At 38.2% G+C, this 23535-nt stretch overlaps 1 protein-coding gene across 2 annotated transcripts; it reads right to left on the minus strand.

Moving 5' to 3' along the window:
- Positions 1 to 1429: 1429 nt before the first annotated feature.
- Positions 1430 to 11330, minus strand: prox3 (prospero homeobox 3). Of its 2 annotated transcripts, none has more exons than XR_015494852.1 (5): positions 11057 to 11235; positions 8638 to 10153; positions 6630 to 6737; positions 4443 to 6262; positions 1430 to 4267 (listed from the first exon to the last, which is right to left on the minus strand). XR_015494852.1 is itself a non-coding variant. In NM_001171587.1 (5 exons), exons 2-5 carry the CDS (start codon positions 10117 to 10119, stop codon positions 2702 to 2704), a joined length of 1980 nt encoding a protein of 659 aa, NP_001165058.1. In that variant the 5' UTR covers positions 10120 to 10153; positions 11057 to 11330; the 3' UTR covers positions 1432 to 2701. The 2 variants fall into 2 exon arrangements, 1 of the variants encoding a protein (NP_001165058.1); NM_001171587.1 differs by having other exon boundaries at positions 1432 to 2890; positions 6062 to 6262; positions 11057 to 11330.
- Between the last annotated feature and the right edge of the window lie 12205 nt (positions 11331 to 23535).

The following is a 23535-nucleotide window of genomic DNA, read 5'->3' on the forward strand; positions in this document are numbered from 1 at the left end:
AAAATTGGATGTGCCAAAATTTTCTTCAGTTAAACAAAGAGAAAACTGAAGTCATTGCGTTTGGGAACAAAGATGAGGTTCTCAAGGTGAATGCGTACCTTGGCTCTAAAGGTCAAACGACAAAAAATAAGGTCAAGAATCTTGGTGTGACTCTGGAGTCAGATCTGAGTTTCAACAGTCATGTCAAAGCAGTCAGTAAATCAGCATACTATCATCTCAAAAACATAGCAAGAATCAGATGTTTTGTTTCTAGTGAAGATTTAGAGAAACTTGTTCATGCTTTTATCAGCAGCAGGGTGGATTACTGTAATGGACTCCTCACTGGCCTTCCCAAAAAGACAGTCAGACAGTTGCAGCTCATCCAGAATGCTGCAGCCAGAATTCTGACCAGAAGCAGGAAATCAGAGCACATCACACCCGTCCTCAGGTCTTTACACTGGCTGCCAGTTACATTCAGAATAGATTTTAAAGTATTATTACTGGTCTATAAATCACTAAATGGCCAAGGACCTCAATACATTACAGATATGCTCACTGAATACAAACCTAACAGATCACTCAGATCTTTAGGATCATATAAACTAGAAGTTCCAAGAGTTCAGTCAAAGCAGGGTGAATCGGCTTTTAGCCACTATGCCCCCCGCTGCTGGAATCAGCTTCCAGAAATGATCAGATGTGCTCCAACATTAGGCACATTCAAATCAAGACTAAAAACACATCTGTTTAGCTGTGCCTTTACTGAATGAGCACTGTGCTGCGTCCGACAGATCGCAATATTATGTTTTTCGTTTTCTTTTTCATTCTTTTATAACCTATTAACTCATTTTAATTTGTTTTTATCTGTTTTTAATAATTTTTATTGTCTGCATTTTATGTTCCTAAACTTGTCTTTTGTATTCCTGTTTATGTAAAGCACTTTGAATTGCCACTGTGTATGAAATGTGCTATATAAATAAACTTGCCTTGCCTAAAAGGGGTTAATAATATATTTTAAGTTTCATTTTAAGTTTAAAAACTGCTTTTATTCAAGTCAAACTTAAAAGAAACTTAAAGACCCTATCAAGAAAATAATAAAATGTTATTACAAAATACTGTGATCATTTACTTGCTCAGTTCATAATCACTCGGAAAATATTTAAAAATACATTTTAATTTAACAGGAAAAAAATGTAATTCAATTAAAAATCTAAGTCAAATAAGATCCAAACATGAACTTGTATGTCATATATCAAATTTGATTATATATTTTGTGCAATTTCCATATGGGAAACCCAAAAAAACAAAGTGTGTAGACTCGTGCTGTCAGGTGTTTGAGCTTAGTTTCTTCACCCAGACAGATCACATGACATTTACATGCTATTTAGCGTAGCCTACTCAACCCATAATGTGTAAAGACTGCATTGAAATTTTTAGTTAACTGACAGCAAAAGGTGTTTTACATATTTTTATTACACCATACCACAGGTTCACAGAAAACTCAGCAACATTATCATGATTAACAAGTAATATCTATATATAAAAAAAGTCTGAAAGCCAACCAGGCCTGCATTTCCAGATCAATTATTGAGCATTAATGTAACAGCTGACAAAATGAGAAACTCTTTTCCATATAATCAGATGCGTTTTCAGTGCTAACTGGACTAAAATGAGTAATACCTTTGAGCATCATGATGATAATATTCACTGCACTATTTTGTACATTTTCCTCCACTGTCAATGATAGAGTGCAATATTGAAGTTCTACCAGTTTTAATTCCATTCATTTTCTCCATAGGGAAACTGATTTCTAGCAATAATTGATAAACCTTTTAAGACAGACCTGTTGTGAGCTCTGAGGTTGTTCGCTGACTGTATGTGCTTTAGCTGAACCCATCTGTTCACATTAATTAATACATAATTCATCTGTAAAACGATCATGGTCTATAGCAGAACTGGCAATACCTGGCAGAAAAACTACAATACCTATAATGCTGTACAAAAAAAGTTCCACCAATCAGAGAGTTGCAGCGAGCAAAGTGAAGCAAAGCAGATATATCTTCGCCCACATCAACAAACTTGAAATATATAGTTGCTATAAATACAACCAAATTCAAATCAATAGTTTTCTCCTTCAAATCAATAGTTTTCTCCTAATTGTCAGTTGGATTGTATAATTTGCTGTGCTTCGCATATTTGCAGTTCTTTCCCTTATTAATTCATAGTATTCAATCTAGGATTTTTGTACGCTTCGCTTCTAATTGAAGTGCTTATTGTTGTGCAACGATTCATCTAGCAGATTGCTGGTTTGGTTAAAGTGAAAGTTCACCCAAAACTGAAAATTCTGTCGTCCTTTATTCTCCCTTCACTTCTTCCACATCTGTTTATAAGAAGATATATTGAAAAAAGCTGGTAACCATTGACTTTCATACTATCTGATTTTTCTACTATGGATGTCAAATGATGTTTTCAGCTTTCTTCAAAATATCTTCTTTTGTGTTCAGAATAAAACCAAAACTCATAAAGCTTTTAGAACTACTTGAGGGGGAGTAAATGGAGAGTAAACTGTCGTTTTTGAGTGAACTAATCACTTATAACCCTTCGACAAAGACTTTTGTTTGGGAAAAATTAATAGGACAAATACCTCCAGAACCAGCAATAAGTGAGCAACAATAAAGCCCTCTATTTTAACTGCTGGCCCTCCTGTGTGGTAGATAAACTCTCTTTAACCCATCCGGTAAGTATCCGTGGGGCATCCGGGCAGCCGGAAGCTGTCGGGCACTGGACTGTCTAATTTACAGATGATCTTATAGATGGACTTCTTCCAGCATGGATCAGCATCCCGACCGCTCTGGATGGCGGTGAAAAACTCCCTCAGGGCCACTTCAGATATCTCCACAAACCTCTCTGGAACCTAGAAACAAATAGTCGTTACATACCTTGACATGTGAACCACAAAACTAGTCATAAGTGTCTATTTTTGAAAATTGAGATTGTGTGCATTATCTGTAAGCTGATGTATACTTTGTTGGCAGGGCTTGACATTAACCTTTTTGATTACCTGCCACTGTGGCTCGTAGTTTTCCAACATTACTAGCCACTCGGCATTTTCACTAGTCACAATTTTGTTGTTGGGAAAATATTTTTTATGCATAAATTTGACTTTGGCATGCTAAAATGACTTAATCTAGATTTTGTGTTATGTCCACATGCCTCCTCATTTACTACACTTTTTTGTGTGTTGTGTATGACCTTGCTCAATGGGGTTTCATAGTGTTGCATTGCAATTAGTTCTTATTTTACGTGACTTTTCAGGACTCAACATAAAGAATTTAGCTATTTTTTTTCTGGCTACACCAAAAAAAAAAACTAAATTATTTATTAGCTACAAATTTTAACAAATTAAAAAAAATAACGCAAGCTAAATAGAGCTGTATACATGCATTTTTTATTCAACAAAACATTTCTTTTTTTATGACATTTTAAAAAGTTACTATTATCTGAAACTCTGCTAAAGGTCCCAGACCTCCAATTAACTATACATAAATGGGAAGTTAATCTCCTATTAAAGCAATGTGATTGTAGAGGACGATAATTAAATCATGAATAAAAAAAATAACTAAGCAAAAAAAAAAAAAAAAACAGGTGAAAAACATACCATGAGCGATAATGAAAGTATAATCACGTGCACACAGTTAATTTTAGGCCCATTAATAATCTGCTCAAAGAATTGTTAAAGCGAAAGCAAGCGAATACATTTTTTTTTAAGAATCTGAAGCTCTTGAAAGCAGTAGGACTGTGGGTGCAGGAGCATCATTTTTTGTCCAGTCCATTTCAAAGAGAACTAATCACACAAGGTGTTTTTACAGGCACATTTGCTTCGTGCAAAGAAATGGGAGCATGCTAGCTTTATAAACATACGTGCACATCCCATCAGCCTGTGCACGATACTAAAGCCCTAGTCAGTGAGTGAAGAAAACCTGCTTCTCACCGTGCGTGTGATCATCCTCTCATTCGGTATTGACCTACGTTCTTTTGCTTGCACAAACAGTTATTTTGTCAGCCATGCTGCTTCTAGATGAACTACAATTAAAAAATTATTTTCAACCAGCCAAAGTGGCTAGTGGAAGCGGCTCTCTAACCCCCCACAGCTAAAATATACCCTCATTTGGCGGGCTGGCAAGTGTTAATGTCAAGCTCTGATTGTTGGAATACGACAGTATTTGGTTGAGATACAACTATTTGAAAATCAGGAATCTTAAAAAAATCTAAATACTTCGAAAAATGACTCCTTTAAAATGGTCCAAATCAAATGCGCAGCAATGTACAATACTAATCAAAAAATTTATATATTTACTGTAAGATATCTTCACAGAACATGATCTTTCCTTAATATTATAATGATTTTGGCAAAAACTGATCATTTTGACCTATACAATGTTTTTTTTTTTGCCTGGAAAGAGTACAGAAAAATCATATTTAAGTAAAAGTACCATTACTTGCCTAAAAATGTAGTGAAAGTAGAGTAAAAGTATCTGTTTTAAATATTACTCAATGAGTATAAAGTAGACCTTTCAAAAGTACTCAAGAGTAGTGAGTATTACGCTGTAAAATGCTGATGCATTTACATGTAATTTGTGGATATGTGTACATGTACTGTAACATTCTGTAGTGCAAATAGTTTTTGCCCAGTAGACACATGACTTCATAAGACGTTAATATTAGGTTAGGTAATGATGTCAGATAACCAAAATTCAATGTATAGCCAGCGTCAAAAGACAACGTTATTTTGATGTATAAATAACAACGCCAAATGATATTGATATTTTGTTGATTTTAGGTTGTGTTAGAAGGTGACCAAAATCCAACGTCGAGCCAACATCTTAAAACAACATCATGCTGATGTTAAATACTAGCATTTATTCATCAGGTATGGCAACTAAAATCTAATGTCTAACAGACGTCATATTAGTAACAACCCCACAATATCGCTGTAACATCTTAAGATGTTGATATTAGGTTGATTTTAGGTTGGACATTGACGTTGGCCTAACGTTGAGTTTTAACGTCAACCCGATTTTCATTTCCAAACAAAATGCAACAACCCTACGACGTTGGTGTACAACGTCAATTTGACATCATATTGACGTCTTGTGCCTGCTGGGTGTTTAAGGTAATTTTGGTCATCATAAGAGTAAACATCTGTCATCTTCTCATTAGCGACATGCATATAAACAGTCTCTGGGTTAATTTCGTTGATGAAAAATTTTCGTCATAGTTTATTAGACCAACAAATTTCTACCAACGAATACGAGACGAAAATAAAAATTAAGTGATGATGAAAACTATAATAAAAATACCCTGACCTTTTTGTAGACTAATAAAAATGAGACGAGAATGTGATTGGGAGATATTTTTTGGAAAATATCCAATCAGAAGTAATCTTGGTGTGTGATGCATAAGTCACACACATTTAAAAGTAACTGATCCACAGTAGACGCGGGATGTGATTTCATCATCATAAGAGTAGAGTAGATTAACTCAACTAAAATCTTATAAAATAGAGTCAACTAAAACTAAAATGATTCAGAAGACTAAAATATGACTAAACTAAAACTAAATTTGCTTTCAATATTAACACTGCTGGGTCAATGCGTGTAAGGAATTTGTAAATCTTCTTACACACTTTTAATGATTCTAAACAGTTCGCTGCAATTATAAATCACCCATGTCTTGGGGTAGATCATTATGATGCGATTTACCTTCCAAGTTTGATTTGTTTGGACAGGAATCACAGGACTGATTTTTCTAATCCCCATAGATAAGAAATAATAAAGTAGTGACTGCAGGTTGAAGGAAAGTAGTGAAGTAAAAATACCAATACTGCAGCAAAAATGTACTCAAGACAAAGTAAAAGTACACATTTTTAAAACGACTAAGTAAAACTTCTGAGGAAAACTACTCCATTACAGTAGCTTGAGTATTTGTAATTTGTTACTTTACACCACTACCTGTTTCTATAAATATACCAGTGCAACATCAGACTGTTTTTGTGGTCCAGGGTCACATATGTGCACACACAAACCTGGTAATCATTGCTCTTATTGTAGTGCATGTTGAGAATGCGGTAAAGCTCGGTGTCTCTGCCCAGGCGGAGAGCCCTTTCTCTGGCAGATGTAAGCACCTCTCTGGCTGCCTGCCGGGCAAAACGCTCCATCTGGATATAGAAGAACTCCCGGAAGTTACTGAACCACTTAATCAGCTGGGAAGTGACACAGCGATTGAACTGTGTAGCGAGAAAAAAAGGAAAAGTTAGTTCGAGCTGCGTTTCATAAATAGGCTAAATTCTGAATATAGGTCAGCGACAAACATTTCGGTGTTTCGCAGACATTGTGATGTTTGATGTTGAAAACACAGAGGCAGCTTGATTACAGTCATCTAACTTAATTAAAAATTTGATTGATATTGACTCATTATAAATGCAGGAACGTTTTCTGACTGTCGTAATTGATTCAAATCGTTTCAAAGGGAAAGCGTGCCACACTGCTGTATATAGGTCAGTGTATTCATTCAATAAGTCATTAGCCCATATAATTTGTGCAAGTTATGCTCACATGCTCTTTTGTGCCGGGGATGTGATGAATGATGCTCACCTTGACGTCAGGGAAATATGTCTTCAGTGTGCTGGAGCTGGGGTAGCGCGTGTAGAAGAACATGAGCTTGGCTTTCTTCAAGTGGCACGGAGAAAGGCCCTCCTGAGAGTGTGTATGGTTAAGGACTGTTTGATGGCTTATTATGTCACTGTTTGATCAAAATACTGAAATATCATACTGATTTAGTGCTCATGAAACATTTTGACTATTAATAATGTGAAAATAAAATTAATAAAAACTGCAGCTGTTCTGTTTGGAGTAGTCTTTATTATGGCCAATGTGTGAACAGCTTTTGACAAAACCTAAAAAACTTCAAGGTTGTCTTTGAAAGCCTGTAGACTGATATTTTGTAAAGGACTCTGGACATTTTTGGGAAGAAAATCTAATGAATAGGACTTTTATGCTTTTAAAATCCTCTCTTCCGTTCAATTGGATGAAATAAAAGCTTATATGTGACCCTGAACAACAAAACCAGTGTTCTGTAGCCAAAATGACAGATTTTAATTTAATGTAAAAAAAGTAAGTGGAATAATAAGTGAAGCTTATTGTTGAAACAACAATCTTTAATTAGTAATTTGCATTGCTAAGTACCCTACTGACAAAAGTCTTGTCGTCTATTCCATTTGTAAGAGCAACAAACAATTTGATTTCTAGTTGATCATTTGGAAAAGTGGCAAAAGTGTTAAACTGCATTCCAATCATCACAAATACTGCAGAAGACCTACTGGAATCCACATGGACCTAAGATTCTCACACAAATCAGTCAATTTTGGTAAAGAAAAAATAAAGGTTTGGGCTTACATTCAGTATGGGTGTGTGCGAGAGATCAGTAGAGTGGATGGCAACATCGGCAGCCTGAGGTATCAAGACATTTGTGCTGCCCATTACATTACAAACCACAGGAGAGGGCAAATTCTTCAGCAGGATAGCGCTACTTCTCAAACTTCAGCTGTCACATTAAAGTTCTTGAAAGCAAATAAGGTCAAGGTGCTCCTGGATTGGCCAGCCCAGTTCCCAGACATGAACATTATTGAGCATGTCTGGGGTAAGATGAAGGAGACGCCATTGAAGATGAATCCTCTGGGAGTCCTGCAAAAATGCTTTCTTTGCCATTCCAGATGACTTTATTAGTAAATTATCTGAGTCACTGCAGAGATTTTTCTCTAAGCAAAGTCAGACCTTACTGTCCTAATTAAATAATTAAAAATCAAGATGATCATATTTTATTTTGGTAAAATAAACGTAATCTAGAGGCCTTTGCCTTTCATATAAGCCACTTCTGATACCAAATGATCAACTAGATATCAAGTTATTAATAGCTGTTCATAAAACTTGGATAGGCAACAGTACTTTTATCAGGTAGTGTACTAATTTGCACAACCTTAGCAGAGATTGTATCAAAACTTAATTTTTTTTGGAACCCTCAGATTCCAGATTTTGCAATATATTAACCACACATGATCACTGTCCTATCAAACCATACATCAATTGAAAGCTTAATTATATCCAAATGTCTAAAAATTGATGTGTGGTCCCTGTTGATCCTTATATTTTTATGGTACATGGTCACATATAGTGTTCAAAATAATGTCATAATTAAAAGAAAGTTGGTTACATCAATGTGTTGAGAAAAATATTCATGCTGAAAATATGTACATATTAATCTCAACATCACCATCACCAGTGTGAATGGTGTCTTGATTACTCGGATATTCCTGCTAAGACATTTACAACTTCTTTTAACAAAAGAAGCTTCTGTGTGAAAATATTGGGGACTTCAATCTTGCTTAGCTTCAGGATGTTACATATATATTAGTGCTCAAAAAAGCAATACGTTGCAAGCTGCAGTTCACTAAGCAGTCTATGGGTGTCGCTAATAACTGTTTCTGATTCCCACATGCCACCCCCAACAACAATACATCTTTTACAGAAATTCTGCACGAGTAAAACGTTTGTAACAGGGTTCATTTGAAACAAACAAATCTCGCAGGTTTTGATAAAAGGATATTGAACCTGCAGCAAGATAGAGTGCTGCATCTGCACCATCCACCATTCCCGCACCACCTGCCCTCATGCCCACTTCCCTTGCTCTATCTGATGGAGAGGGGTCGAGCTGGCCCAGCAGCGGGAGGGGTGGGAACGCAGAGTTGTGGGAACGGAAGTCCATGAAAGATTCAGACAGGCAGTCCTTATGAAGAGGCAGACTGGAGAGGGAGCGGGCAAAGAGATTCTGCATGGTGTAGTGAAGAAGGGGCAGGTGGACAGGGTTGTCTGGGGGATAAGAGGGCAGGAAATGCTCCTTGCCCCTGGGGGGTAAAAGTGCCGGGAGAGGCGGCTGGGCTAGCGGAGCGAGGCTAGGATTGGCTTGAGGGAGGAGGAGGTCCTTGTGCCCACTTTGAGCGACAGGGGCCCTCTTGTCTTGAGGACTCTTTGTGACGAGTGGCAAAGCTTCTACCTGCTCTACAGCTTGAGGTCTCGGCCTCCTGTCTGAGTTTAGATCCATCGTCATGCTGGGTTCCTGGGCGGATGAGACTGCCTCGGGGTCACTTTCAGCATAGAGACGAACAACTCTGTCAATAACCTGAGCGACAACATTGGCAAGCTCCTGCTTCAACGCTTGAGCAAACTTCTGCCCTCCCTCTGCGCTCTCCCACTCGCCCCTGATCAAACTGCATCCCAGCCACACTTGACTGCCGTTTAACTCCAGGTCCAGGTCCACAGAGGTCTCTGGAAAAATTCCAGCATTGCCATTTCCATTGGTTTCATTGTTTTTCTTAGACGAACAACGTTGAGGAGAAAATCCATTGCCTACAAGTGGATCGTCGCTGTCAGAAAACATATCAGCAACCTCATCCAGATTGATTCCTCCGTTTTCTTGATCCTTCTCATCGTCCGCCTGCCCTCCGTACACCCTCCACACCTTGCGCTGAAGTTCAAGAAGTTTCCCTCTGGTTTCCTCCAGCTGGAGCTTTAGTTCTTGCCGCTGCCGCTTCCTTCCTTCCCTGCTTTCCCTCCTGTTGCCTTGCTCCATTCCTTTCTTCTCATCCATCCTAAATGAAGATCTACTCTTTCTCCCTCTCTTCCCTTCTCTAATTGATTCATCTTCGCTTCTAGCTGCAGAGTCCATTCTTAGTCTCTTAACTCTTGCAAAATCCTGCCCCCAGTCAGAGGGCTCAGGAGCTTGTCCCCGTTCTCCAGAACCACGCTGTGATGATGAGGTCGCCCCAAACTCCCTCTTCCCAAAGACATCCTCCTCACTCACATCATCATCCACCAGAAGCCCAGGGAACAAGCCCTGACGCTGCCGGAAACTGCCCCACTTTTGGGACATGCTATTGGGGTGCATGAGAGGGGAGAAGAGCGGATGAGAAGACAAGCTGCCGGGGGGAAATCGGTGGCCTGAGGGGTTGGAATCTGGCAGGCTGCGATACAGCTCGAAGGGACACATCTGGGAAGGCTGCTGATGAAATCGATCCGAAGGGGAATCCATAGCCTCCTTTTCTGTTCTGATCTGCTTTCAGGATCTTTAAAGAGAGCACAGTTTGCTGAAAATAAATGCATAATCGAAAACAAAATATGCAGCTATTTGGATTGGTTTTGAAAATTTTTCATAATCCTCTCATTGTTATCGGCATCATCATCATCGCCTCTTTTTTTCCCCTCTCTGCATGTGTGCGTTATCTATCCACTGACAGCTGTACCCTGTGTTTGTTCAGACTGTTGACTCTATTGCTCTCATCCTTCTTTCTCTCTCTCACTCTCTCTCTCTCCCTACCTCTCCCACACACACTCAACGCAACACAAATGCATAGATGGTGAGACAGTAAATATTTTAATAAGATTACTATAGTCCCATTTTTAATTAATTCAGGATAGATAGATAGATAGATAGATAGATAGATAGATAGAGATAGATAGATAGATAGATAGATAGATAGATAGATAGATAGATAGATAGATAGATAGATAGATAGATAAACTAGTTTATCCTACAGACTTTTTTCCCCAAATCAGATTAATAGAAATGACTGGACTGAGCTGACATTTTCGCCCTTTCCTCATTGGCACAAATGCCACAGATGTCATCAGATTACTGCGCGACTATAAATCCGTTTAACTGGCATGAGAAAAAAAAACGTAACAGATGGAAGGACAACACCCTCGCAGACAAATTATAGTAATTGATTTGCGTTAATTACTGACACACTAACCAACTCGCCGTAAAGTATATGGCAGAGTTCACGTCAAAGTTTTCTTCGCGTTATGAGGACGGGTTTCGCCCAAGCTCGAATGCCGGCGCATATTAGTGAACTCCGCGCGCGCGCGTGTCGCAGATTCATTAGCAGATAAACAGAAGAGACTCGTTTGACAAGGACAAACAAATACGCAGTCGTCCTAATGAACAAAAAGATGTCAATAAAACTTACAAAACAGTCAGACAGCACGCATCCCCCGCTTGGTCACTTTCCTGTGGTGTTATATGGCGGTGTTTTTGAGGTGTCCGCTGGTCACCGGGAGCATCAGCGTTGAAAGCGCCACTGAGTTTCCTGTTATTGCTGTGTCTCCTGTGTCGCGCTGCTGTCCATCTCTCATCCTCGCGCACTCTATCGCGTGGTGATCAGCCAGTGGGCGTCGAGGCGCGAGGGAGGGATGTCCGCTGCCCCCGTGCGCGCGCACACACAGTTTTACTATCTCTCTTTCACTCTCTCTTTCACTCTCTCTCTCTCTCTCTCTCTCTCTCTCTCTCTCTCTCTCTCTCTCTCTCTCTCTCTCACACACACACACACACACACACACACTCTTTCTCCACGTGGGGCAACTACTTGGTTATGATCCTCCACCAATCAAAAACGACCTGATTTACTAGAATAAAATTATTGACGTGTAAAATGTACATTGTTATTACAACAGTAATTACAACAGTTAATGTAAATAGTGTATACGGGACATTCTACCAGAAACGTACATTATCTATACCTGAAATAAAAACAAATACAGTGAATAAAAAGTATTTCATCCAAAAATGTCTAAAATGGACGGACGGTTCTGTGAGTTGTTCTGTAAAGGTAAATGTCGTTCATTTGGTTCTCTTATTGATTTCCTTTATTAAAAACACTTTATAAATGTACAAACCCTGACATTGTCTTTGTCCTCAGCCCAATTGAACCCACAAAGCAAAATATCTCTGGCCCAGCGCTGGCCCACATAATAAGCTTTTGCTTGGCCCACATGCCTGAATCAAGTCTAGCTTCCAGATATAAGACAAAATGTACCATATCTTGGCCAAGTCTCAGACAAGTTAATAACCCATAACTGAGCCTGAACTGGGCCAGATATTTTGGTGTCAGGACTGCAGTGAAATTTTAAAACCTATGAATTAATGCACTTTAAGCATGCTATGGGCGTGCTTTTTCTCGAATCGACCTGATTGGTAGAATTTCTTTTCTTTATTTGAAAAAAAAAAAAAGTATTTTAAATGTGGGTCAAGATAGGCTAAACTTACATGGACCACATATTATTTTTCTACATCTGGGATAATTAATAAATTTTACATCTGCCCCAAGTATTCTGTGCCTCCCTAAAGACGATGCCACCTCTGCCAAACCAGTTTGGCCCACATGCTGAATGCCAGTGCCGGATGAGTGCCTGTTGTGCCAGATTTATGCCAAATCTTGGCCAGAATTCGTTGCTACCTGGGAACCTACAGCTTTACCAATTTTGTTTTGCTAAAAAAACTGTTATTTAGAAGAAAATAAACTTCAGAAATAGCAAGTTATCATTCATATCAAGTGACTAAAAACATAAAATTATGAATACATTAAATACTACAAATATATAATCCAAATAAATGTACAAACATATCCCCATGTTTCTGTCAGTCCTGTCAATAATTTGCATTAAATTTAACATGAAATGAGTGTAATACTTAAAGCTCTGACTTGAAAGTGACATCATTTGACAAAGAAGCTGACAGTGATCAAGGATGCATTCTATCATTGAATCGTATGATGGAGGACGACAAGCTAAAGGACAAGCCCTGTCACATTTTTTATAAGTGAAAACTTGAGAGAATGTCCCATTTATAAGCTGTTACTTAATTAGTTATTTAATATAATCATATTCAACTAGCCCTGATGCAGAAAGCTTACAATGTTCCAAATGATCTTTTGTAATTGTTGAAATTTATTAAGGATACTGAAGGACTACAGCAGGAGTGGGCAACCCTGTTCCTGGAGAGCCACCTTCCTGCAGATTTCAGTTGCTACCCATATCAAACACACCTGAACCAATTAATTAGGACCTGAACACCACGTGATAATTACAGGCAGGTGTGTTTGATATGGGTTGCAAATGAAATCTGCAGGAAGGTGGCTCTCCAGGAACAGGGTTGCCCACCCCTGGACTACAGACACTGGATTTATATTTCCCCTGCATTTTCTCCCTTTTTAATGACAGAGTCTCCTACGTAAAGATGTCAGGGAGGAACAACATAAGGTTTTCACAGTGTTTCCAAAGAGAAGAGCCTTTTCCCCTGTAAATTGTACATAATTTAAAGAACAATCTCCAATTTAAAGATCCTTTTGATTAGAGTCTTCTTGGGATCATTGATGTCAGTAAAGTCAAAAAATCACAGGAGTAACTAATAATATTGGACGACTGTTTACAATTAAAACATTTTTGTCAGAAAATCCCAAATCTGGAGGTGGAATTTGAAGAGGATGAATGGGAAGCAGTGGTCTCTGGTATAGGGGGGTCCTGTGAAAGATGCTAGAAGTAAACTTATACATTACATTCATTTATTAATTTTCTTTTTGGCTTAGTTCCTTCATAAATCAGCAGTCGCCACAGCGGAATTAACCACCAACTTATTCAGCATATGTTTTACGCAGTGCATGCCAGCTGCAACCATCACTAGGAAACACCCATACAGTTTCATTCACACATATAAACTACGCACAATTTAGCTTACCCAATTCACCTGTATTGCATGTTTTTGGACTGTGGGGGAAACCGGAGCACCCGGAGGAAACCCACGCAAACACAGGAAGAACATTCAAACCCCACACAGAAATGCCAACTGACTCAGCCGAGGCTCGAACCAGCGACCTTCTTGCTGTGAGGCGATAGTGCTACCCACTGTGCCACTGTGAGGCCCAGCTTTATTATAACTTCACTTTCAAGGGTTCAAACTTAGATATTGTTTGAAAACTGTTAGCAAGTTAGCTGGTTTGGCATGCTGTCCCGGGAGAGAACCCTGAGCTCAAAGATAGTTGAGCTTGGGGCTCCCGCCTGGTCCATAGAGCATGTGAGGGGAGTACGAGATCAGTTGGTTCTCGAGAACTCCCCCTGGTAATAGAGGAAAGGAGAAGAAGGGGTGGGTGGGGGGAAAAACGAAAATAAGGGAGTAGTTCTTACTAGGCTACCTTGAGGTTTTTGTGAAACTTCACTTAAACAAAAGTTCCACATTGTAACTTTTGACCCCATATGCATGGACGAAAGTTACATACGGTTGGGTCAAACGTAACAATATTTGTTAGATTTACTGGCTGAATCTTCATTCATTAATTTTCTTTTCAGCTTAGTCCCCCCATCAATTCGGGGTCGCCACAGCAGAACGAACTGCCAACTTATCCAGCACGTTTTCACGCAGCAAATGCCTTTCCAGCCCCAACCCATCCCTAGGAAACTTTCACACACATTCATTCACACTCATACACTACGGACGATTTACCCTACCCAATTCACCTGTACCGCATGTATTTGGACTGTGGGGTAAATCAGAGCTTCCAGAGGAACTGACCCAACTGACCCAGCCGAGGCTCAAACCAGCGACCTTCTTGCTGTGAGGCGACAGCAATACCTACTGCGCCACTGCATCACCTTGGCTGAATCTTGTTTATTTTGAGTATATCTGACTTTGACCCTGTTAACTGGGGGTTCACCTTTTCAATGGATAGGGCAGCAGAGAGTATTGACAAGAAAGCATGGGGAGCAGAGAGAGGGGAAGGATCAGCATAGGACCTTGAGCTTAGGTTACCATAAGCACCAGAATGCTTGTGTCAATAGACTAACCACTACGCCATTGATGCCAACATTTTTTTCTTTTATTTTAGCAAAAAAAAATTTAAATTAAATTAAACAGCATTTTAATCTAAAATTTCAGCTCTATTAAATGTTTCAAAAGCAATCAACAATACAAAATGTTAACATTTTCTATCATTTTCTTAAATATTGTTTTCCTTATTATTGTCAATATGCATTAATCCTATAAAACAGATGAGTCAAAAGACTGAAAACGAATGTGTAAGTGAAAAATAAGGCATGGCTATTAGTAGTGGGACATAAATAACAGTGTTACTTTCGTCCTCACAGGAACTCTGGGCCTAAATCTGATTTACTTTTGAACAGAAAAACTCAGACATTTCTTACTTCAGGATGTGTTAATGCACTGAATAACCTGTAGACTGATCTTCAATGTGACACACAAAAAGAGAAACACAGTTTGTAATAAGGAAAAACCCACCATCATAATTTACTTTTTGCACTTAAAATCAGAAATTTGGAGCTAACTGCGGGACACTGTCCTGAAATCAGCTCATATTTGACAGCTTCATCAAGTGTTGCATGCTAAATGTGCTGTTATAGCCTTCAAATCAAATGCTGTCAGGGCTTTGAGAAAACTGCTTTGTTATTTACGTTCCCACTCTCCCCTGCACAATATTTCAGAACTCATTTATTCATTTTCTTTTCGGCTTAGTCGCTTTATACATCAGGGGTCACCACAGTGGAATGAACCGCCAACTAATCCAGCATATGTTTTACACAGCGGATGCTCTTCACTGTAAAAAATGGCCGTGATTTCAACGGTAAAAAACTGTAAAAATGCTACAGTACAAATCCGTAACCTGGTTTCCTTAATATATACGGGGAATAACCGTAAATTGACTTTCCCAGAATTCCCTACATGGCACATAACTTTTTATGCATTTGGTTGACATTATTATGGATCTTTTTAGTTATTTCCCCATCAGTTATGTACATTAGAGATTTATGTTACATCTAATGTTGATAAACAATGTTTATTTCATGACTTTAATTTTATGCGTGTTACCATACTGGTGTTTAGTAGCTGTGTGAATGACACTGAGCACCTTCTATAAGCTGATACTTTTTTCTGCTTGTGGGAAAAGTTAATTGTGATGAGCATTGGCTCATTATGTAACTTCCTCATCACCACCTGCATGTGGCTGTGCTAACGCGTCTAACTGTGTAACAAAAATTGTGAAGATATTTATCATTCAAAATACAGAAATATTACCTCTATAAATTAATAAAATACGGTAATTTACCGTAAAAATGAAAATTTATTTTTACGGTTTGTACCGTGTTTTTAACAGTAAAGTACTGGCAACCACAGCTGCTGTTTTTTACCGTAAATTTTACGGATTTATTTTTTACAGTGTTGCAGTTGCAAGCCACTACTGGGAAACACCCATCCACGCTCATTCACACTCATACACTACGGCCAATTTAGCTTACTCAATTCACCTACAGCGTATGTGTTTGGACTGTGGGGGAAACTGGAGCACCTGGAGGAAACCCACGCCAGCATGGGGATAACATGCAAACTCCACATAGAAATGCCAACTGGCCCAGCTAAGACTTGATCCAGTGACCTTGCTGTGAGGTGACAGTGCTAACCACTGAGCCACCGTGTCACCCTATTTCAGAACATGTAAAATAATTAAAAATGTGTAATAAATTAATTTATATAAAACAAATAAAATATAAAATATATATATTTTTTGTTTTTCTAAATTAACTTCCATAATTATATATTCCCCCGAACTTGTGTCCTATGAGACAGTATATGCCAAGGCCGGTATGAAAAATCATCATCGGAGCTCTTTATAATCAGAGACTCCTCCACCCCTCAATGTGTGAAAGCTGATTATGGGTCCCTCCACTCCTCTTCATCGCACCCCTTCTCTGTGTTTCATTGTTCCCATCAGTCCCTCTCTCCCCCACTTCACCGAAACACCCCTCAACCAACCCAACTGTTCACAATAACCAGCGGCCACTGTTGTTATGGAAACAAGAAATGTGACACAAAGCCTTATTATTAATAAAAGGTACGTGTGACTACAGAGCGATCTAAGCTAACAACTATAACTGAAATGTACTTTCGACTAATAAATATTTGAAAAGTAGATCACGTACTTTGAAAGCAGTGTTTACACTAATGGATTCTAGTCAGTTTTTACATTTCAGAATATATACAGTATATATATATATATATACTTATATTTTTGTGAGAGTAAGTGTGCAGCGCAGGTGTTAAATTCCTATAAATTCCTCTTGCGATAATACAGTGGATTTGCACTGTACACATACACGCACCTTTAGTAAGGTCAGGCCGAAAAGGCTTTTGAACTACATTAGCAACTCACACTGAATCCTTTGAACCGAAGCCAAATGACTGACAGCAAACAATATTAAAATGCATGAGCAATTCTAACAAAGAGCTATGAAATACACCAAAGGGACGCAGCCATTTGCGAGCGGTGTTTTAAAAATGCCACACGAATGTCGATCCTTTCAAATGGTGGGAGACATATCAAAATGTCTCATTTGAATGAGTCACGATCAAACATATTGCATTATGAGTCCATAATATGCACGGAATGAAAATGTGGTATCCAGCGGGGAGGGAGAGAGAGAGAGAGAGAGAGAGAGAGAGAGAGAAAGCAGCAGTGGAGATAGACGTTTGAGGGGGTCGATGGACAGGCAAAGTGTTTGCCCATTGGCTGCCTCTGAGGGAAAGTGTGTATGAGAGAAAAGAGCACTCACACATTCAGCCTTGGGCAAGGTGACTGAGGGGAGACAGTGAGTGACAACTGCAGTTGAACTAGAGGATATTCAATCTGAAGGCACAGAATAATGAGTTGAATACTCAGGAATTACTACCACAAAGACGCTTTTTTGTTTTGTTTAAAAAAGACCCTAGGGAAGATAACCAGGATGGGAGAATACATAAAACAAGAGAATTTTACTGCAGCTAATATATATATATACTTAAAAATTTAAATCTAAAAAAACCCCAAGAGAAAAATCACTGGATCAATGAGCTTGTATGGTACAATACCCCTGAGAAAATCTTGCATTCTGTCAGACAAAAGCCTGCAGACTTTCAGAGGCCCCTTTTCTTAAAAAATGACCTCTGTTAGACTTTAATAACTGAATATTTCTTATAATAATTATTAGTCTTTTGTTGTTGTTATAACTTTTTCTTACTTTGTTATTGTTTTAATTCAATGTTTTATTCTTTCATTAATTTTCTTTCCAGCTCAGCCACAGCGAAATGAACCGCCAACTTATTCAGCATATTACAACTTGATCAGTTTTACGCAGAGGATGCCCTTTTAGTTGCAACCCATCACTGGAAAACACGCATACATTCCCATTCACACACCACAGACTACCTTGTTGCTGCGAGGCGTTCGTGCTACCGACTACGCCACCATGACACCTCAATGTTTTATCATAACTGTAAATGTCATTTATTTGTGCATCATTTCTGGACATTAGTGTTTTTTTATTATTACCATCAACCATTTCACCTATCTTTATGTAAACACAGGACACATATATTTCACTATTATATACAAATGTATTATTTTTGTAAACTCCAGTGAACTCCATTGTGTTATAAATGAGATTGTTTATGGTTTTACTGTAAAACGTACATTATAAAATGTAAAAAATATATACAGTTAAAGTCAGAATTATTATTATTATAATTATTATTATTATTAGCCCCCCTTTCAATTTTTTAAAGAAAAATGCTGGTAGGTTATATGAAAAAAATCGAAGTCGCCTATAGCCTAATGTAGGCAACTTTTAAAAAACTTAATGAAATGAATATGTGAAAAATATCTGTTTAGTCATACATTCTAGTTTTGATGTTGTACAATGAGGATGCTCTCATACTTAGCCTTACAGCCTAATGACTTCAGCCCCATTGACATCCTCTGCCAATGCATTGATGAAATGAACAGTTGGATGTGCCCAAACTTTCTTCAGTTTAACAAAGAGAAAACTGAAGTCATTGTATTTGGGAACAGAGATGGTGAATGCGTACCTTGGCTCTAAGGGTCAAAAAACAACAACAAAAAAAATAAGGTCAGGAATCTTGGTGTGACTCTCAAGTCAGATTTGAGTATCAGTAGTCATATCAAAGCAGTCAGTAAATCAGCATACTATCATCTTAAACACATTGTAAGAATTAGATGCTTTGTTTCCAGTGAGAACTTAAAAAAACTTGTTTATGCTTTTATCAGCAGCATCGTGGATTACTGTAATGGACTCCTAACTGGCCTTCCTAAAAAGACAGTTGCAGCTCATCCAAAACGCTGAGGCCAGGATTCGGACCAGAAGCAAAAAATCAGAGCACATCACACTTGTGCTTAGGTCTTTACCCTGGCTCCCGGTTACATTTAAAATAGATTTTAAAGTATATCTTAGTATTTAAAGGAACCTTTATTTTCCTAATGTACAATTAAAAGCAATACATTCACAAATAATGTATCAGCCAGACAGCAGGATCGTGGAGGAAGTTGCGTGGCATTGTTTGTCGTATTTCCACTTTTTTCCCCCAAATGTTCTCAAAATTCTCATTCTTGCACACTCTACCTGCCTCTACTCTGATCGTTGGCAGACTACTGTCACTAAAATCTGTGATTGTGAACAACAGCAAGGAAAGAATAAACGATCCTTTAGATTATTACATTTAAAACAGGAGAAGCAGATAGGTTTGACTGTACCAAAAACCTCACGCCCACATTGCTAAAACATTTGCGGTCGGTTTGCAGAAGAATGATCTGCACTCAATGCTGCATTTCTGTGAGACGGCTATGTGGCAGTGTGCAGCCTTGAGTGCTCTGAGGCGGGGAAAGACCGATGGCATCACCTGCAGCTCATCACGAAGAGTAACGTTAGGAATGGCATGGACATATAGTCTTTCTAAAAATCTCCAGTAACACCTAAAAACATTCGCTAGTCACTTTTTTTTTATTTGGCGTTGGAGGGGTCTGAAAAGTCACTAAGTTGGCAACACTGATCGAAAGCGGCTTTGATTGAAGCGCTGCACAGCCTGCGCTCACACCTCGTGCATGTGCAGCATAAAAGGAATGTTCCATTATTCATGAGGCCCCCGGTTTTGGAAAAAAAATTAACTACGTTAAAACCTTACCGGTTATAGACAGATTTTACAACATACAATAGAAAATGTATAAAAAACCTATATGATTAATAAATGCTTCGTGGCATTAGACAGGGGCCCCTAATTCCCCGGGGCCCTAAGTGGCAGCTTACATCGCTTGTTGGTTAAGTCCGCCCCTGATTACTTGTCTAAAAATCACTAAATGGCCTAGGACCTCAATACATTACAGTTATGCTCACTGAATACAAACCTAACAGATCGCTCAAATATTTAGGATCATATAAACTAGAAAATCCAAGGGTTCAGTCAAAGTAGGGTGACTCCACCTTCAGCAACTACACCCCTCTCTGCTGGATCAGCTTCCAGAAATAATCAGATGTGCTCCAACATTAGGCACATTTAAAGCAAGACTGAAAACATCTTTTCAGCTGTGCCTTTACTGAATGAGCACTGTATATCAGACAGATCGCACGATTCTGTCTTTCTTTTCCATTCGTTTATAACCTGTTTTAACACATTTTGATCACTTTCATTATTTGTTTTTTTTATTCTCCAATACTTGTCTCTTTTATTGCTGTTTATGTAATTAAAGCATTTTGATTTGTGTATTTGTGGATGAAATGTGCTATATGAATAAGCTTGCCTTGCCTAACGCTCAATGTCCCAATGTCTATTGAACCGAGCTCATCACTGTCCTTCAACTGCCCGAATTCATGGACATGACCTACCGATTCACGACCTCGAGAGCTATTCGAGACGGACCCATTGTTTGGGCCTGTGAACGTTACCCACAGCCCTGTGTTATATATCAGCAGCCTGCTCTACAGAAACCACTCAAGCACTAAATGTAGCCATCCCACCACTGGCTTCAGCTGAGCCACAGCTTCACCAGCTTTCTGCTAAAACCCCTCTTTACCAAAGCTCCGTTGCGAGTTTCCACCTCTGACCTTGAGTTTCGGCAAACTGACTGCAGTAATGCCATTATTAAAACTGCGAGTGTGTGCATGTGTCTTCAATAGATTGTCCTTGTCCTCTCAGCACCGCAAACATATTCTTTGATCTCTGACCGAAATGACTGTGGAGAAGCTCAGGAATACAATATAATGCAGCGACTCGCGCTCAGATCCCACAGATGTGAGAAAACGCACACATTTTTCACTCACTCTGCCTCTCAGTCTCTCCGCAGTACTCAGGTTGCAATTATCCTCTTTGGCTGGAGTGTTTTGATGGTATAATTGCCATGGACACTGAGGAGAGAGGGATTGCTGAGTGAGAGATAGAATGAGGGATGGAGAGGGGGAGAGAGGGACATGGAGAGCTGACACTCTCAGCATGCTAATGCCCAAACACACTCCATCTCCCCCCGCTTTCCTTTTTGTCACTCTCTTCATCACACACACACACCAACACACAGGTGCGGTAACCTCTCTCCATTGCACATTCTCTCTCCGGGCAGCCAAAACAGCAAATACACAAGCCCGACGGGAGAGCGAGAAAGAGAGAGAAAACAACAGTAGGAGGGGAAAGAGAGGGATATTTTTTCCATCCACTGACAATAGAGATGATCCACGCTCATCCTGGGCTCATCCCTTAGTTCTTTCAGCTTTGTAATCCTTTTTGTCCTTTATATTCGTTCTCTCCCTTTTACCCCACAACAGAAACTGAGCCAAAGTGTGAACGGCGGTCCTTTAGCACGGCGGCCCTGAGAGATGTGGGTTTATCTGCTGATGTCTTGATCTCTTTTGGGGGAAACAGTGACATCTGGTGGTGTAATGAAGAAACTGTCAACATGACACATATTGACTGTTGCCCCCCAACTTTCCTTTTCGGTTAAATAGGAAGTGCAGACTTTATGGCGAAGGTCATGAAAGTGTAAACAGCAGTATAAAATGACGGTGATATGGCTGGGCCTTAAAGTCCCCGGAAAATAGAAAAATTGGTTTATTGTTTTTTTTTATTGTGAACATGTCAAAGCCAGTTCCTGGAGGACCACAGCTCTGCACAGTTTAGTTCAAACCCTGCTTTAACACACTTACCTGAAGGTTTCAAACAAGCCTGAAGGACTCAATTACTTTGATCAGGTGCGTTTAATTAGGGTTGAAACTAAAATATAAAAACGGCCATTAAATTGTAGAAATTTACCGTAAAATAATGGCCGTTAATTACAGAAATTTACTATAAATTAACAGCTGTTAAATTACAGATATTTACTATAAAACAACAGCTGTTAAATTACAGATATTTACCGTAAAATAACTGGCATTGAATTACAGAAATTTACCATAAAATAACGACCATTAAATAACAGAAATCTACCATAAAATAACAGACGTTAAATTACAAAAATGAACTGTAAAATAACGGCCATTAAATAACAGAAATGTACTGTAAATTAACGACCGTTATTTACAAAAAATTAATGCAAAATAGTGGCTGTTAAATTACAGAAATGTACTGTAAAATAACGGTTATTAAATTACAGATATTTACTGCAAAATAACAGCCATTAAATTATAGAAATTTACTGTAAAATAATGGCTGCTAATTACAAAAATGTACTGTAACATAACGGCCATTAAATAACAAAAAATTACTGTTAAATAGAGACCGCTAATTACAAAAAAATTACCGTAAAATAACGGCTGTTAAATTACAGAAAATTACTATAAAATAACCGCTGTTAAATTACAGATATTTACTGCAAAATAACAGCCATTAAATTATAGAAATTTACCGTAAAATAATGCCCATTAGTTAAAAACAATTAAACATAAAATAACAAATGTTAAATTACAGAAATTTACTGTAAAACAAAAGCCATTAAATTACAGAAATTTACAGTAAAATAAAGGCTGTTAGTTACAAAAATTTACTAAAAGATAATGGCCATTAAATAACAGAAATTTACCAAAAAATAACAGATGTTAAATCACAGTAATTTACCGTAAAATAAAGGCTATTAATTACAAAAATTTACTGTGAGATAAGGCCCCTTGAATTACAGAAATTTACCGTAAAATAAAGGCTGTGAATTACAAAAATTTACTGTAAGATAATGGCCATTGAATTACAGAAATTTACCGTAAAATAAAGGCTGTTAATTACAAAAATTTACTGTAAGATAAGGGCCATTAAATTATAGAAATTTACTGTAAAAAAGACTGTCAATAACAAACATTTACCGTAAAAACAATAAATTACAGAAATTTACTGAATGATAATGGCTATTATTTACCATGAAATAACTAACGTTAAATTACAGAAGTTTCCAAAAATTTTAATATGCGCTGTCTGAAAAAGAAAAATAATATATATATTTTTACAGTGTGGTTGCAGAAAAAGCAATGATAATACACAACGATGTTACCTACATGTACTGTTGTTACCTAGCTGGGGACTATTTTCAGGCAGCCATAGTATGACAGCAAATTCTATAATCCAATTCAATGATCTATGCAAGGCTAAGCTCAAGTCAAGACTGAAAACACATTTAACTGTGCCTTTACTGAATATGCACTGTGCTACGTCCAGCAGATCGCACTATTATGTCTTTCTTTTGTTTTTTATTCTTTTATAAACTTTTGTTTTAAAACATTTTTATCTGTTTTTAATCACTTTTATTTTCTTATACTTGTCTCTTTTATTCCTGTTTATGTAAAGCACTTTGTATGAAATGTGCTATAT

The sequence above is a fragment of the Danio rerio genome, chromosome 7 (assembly GCF_052040795.2).
Source record: "Danio rerio strain M-AB ecotype USA chromosome 7, GRCz13ab, whole genome shotgun sequence".
Classification (NCBI taxonomy): Eukaryota; Metazoa; Chordata; class Actinopteri; order Cypriniformes; family Danionidae; genus Danio; species Danio rerio.

Bases quoted from the DNA above. Each gene is read 5' to 3' on its own strand.
- prox3 (NM_001171587.1), bottom strand. From the start codon at position 10,119: ATGGATTCCCCTTCGGATCGATTTCATCAGCAGCCTTCCCAGATGTGT. The intron at 6,738-8,637 runs ATATCCTTTTAT...AACCATACACAC, and splicing joins TCTATCTTGCTGCAGGTTCA to TCTCAGGAGGGCCTTTCTCC. The intron at 2,891-6,061 runs GTTTGTGTGTGC...ATTTGTTTCTAG, and splicing joins ATAAGAGCAATGATTACCAG to GTTCCAGAGAGGTTTGTGGA.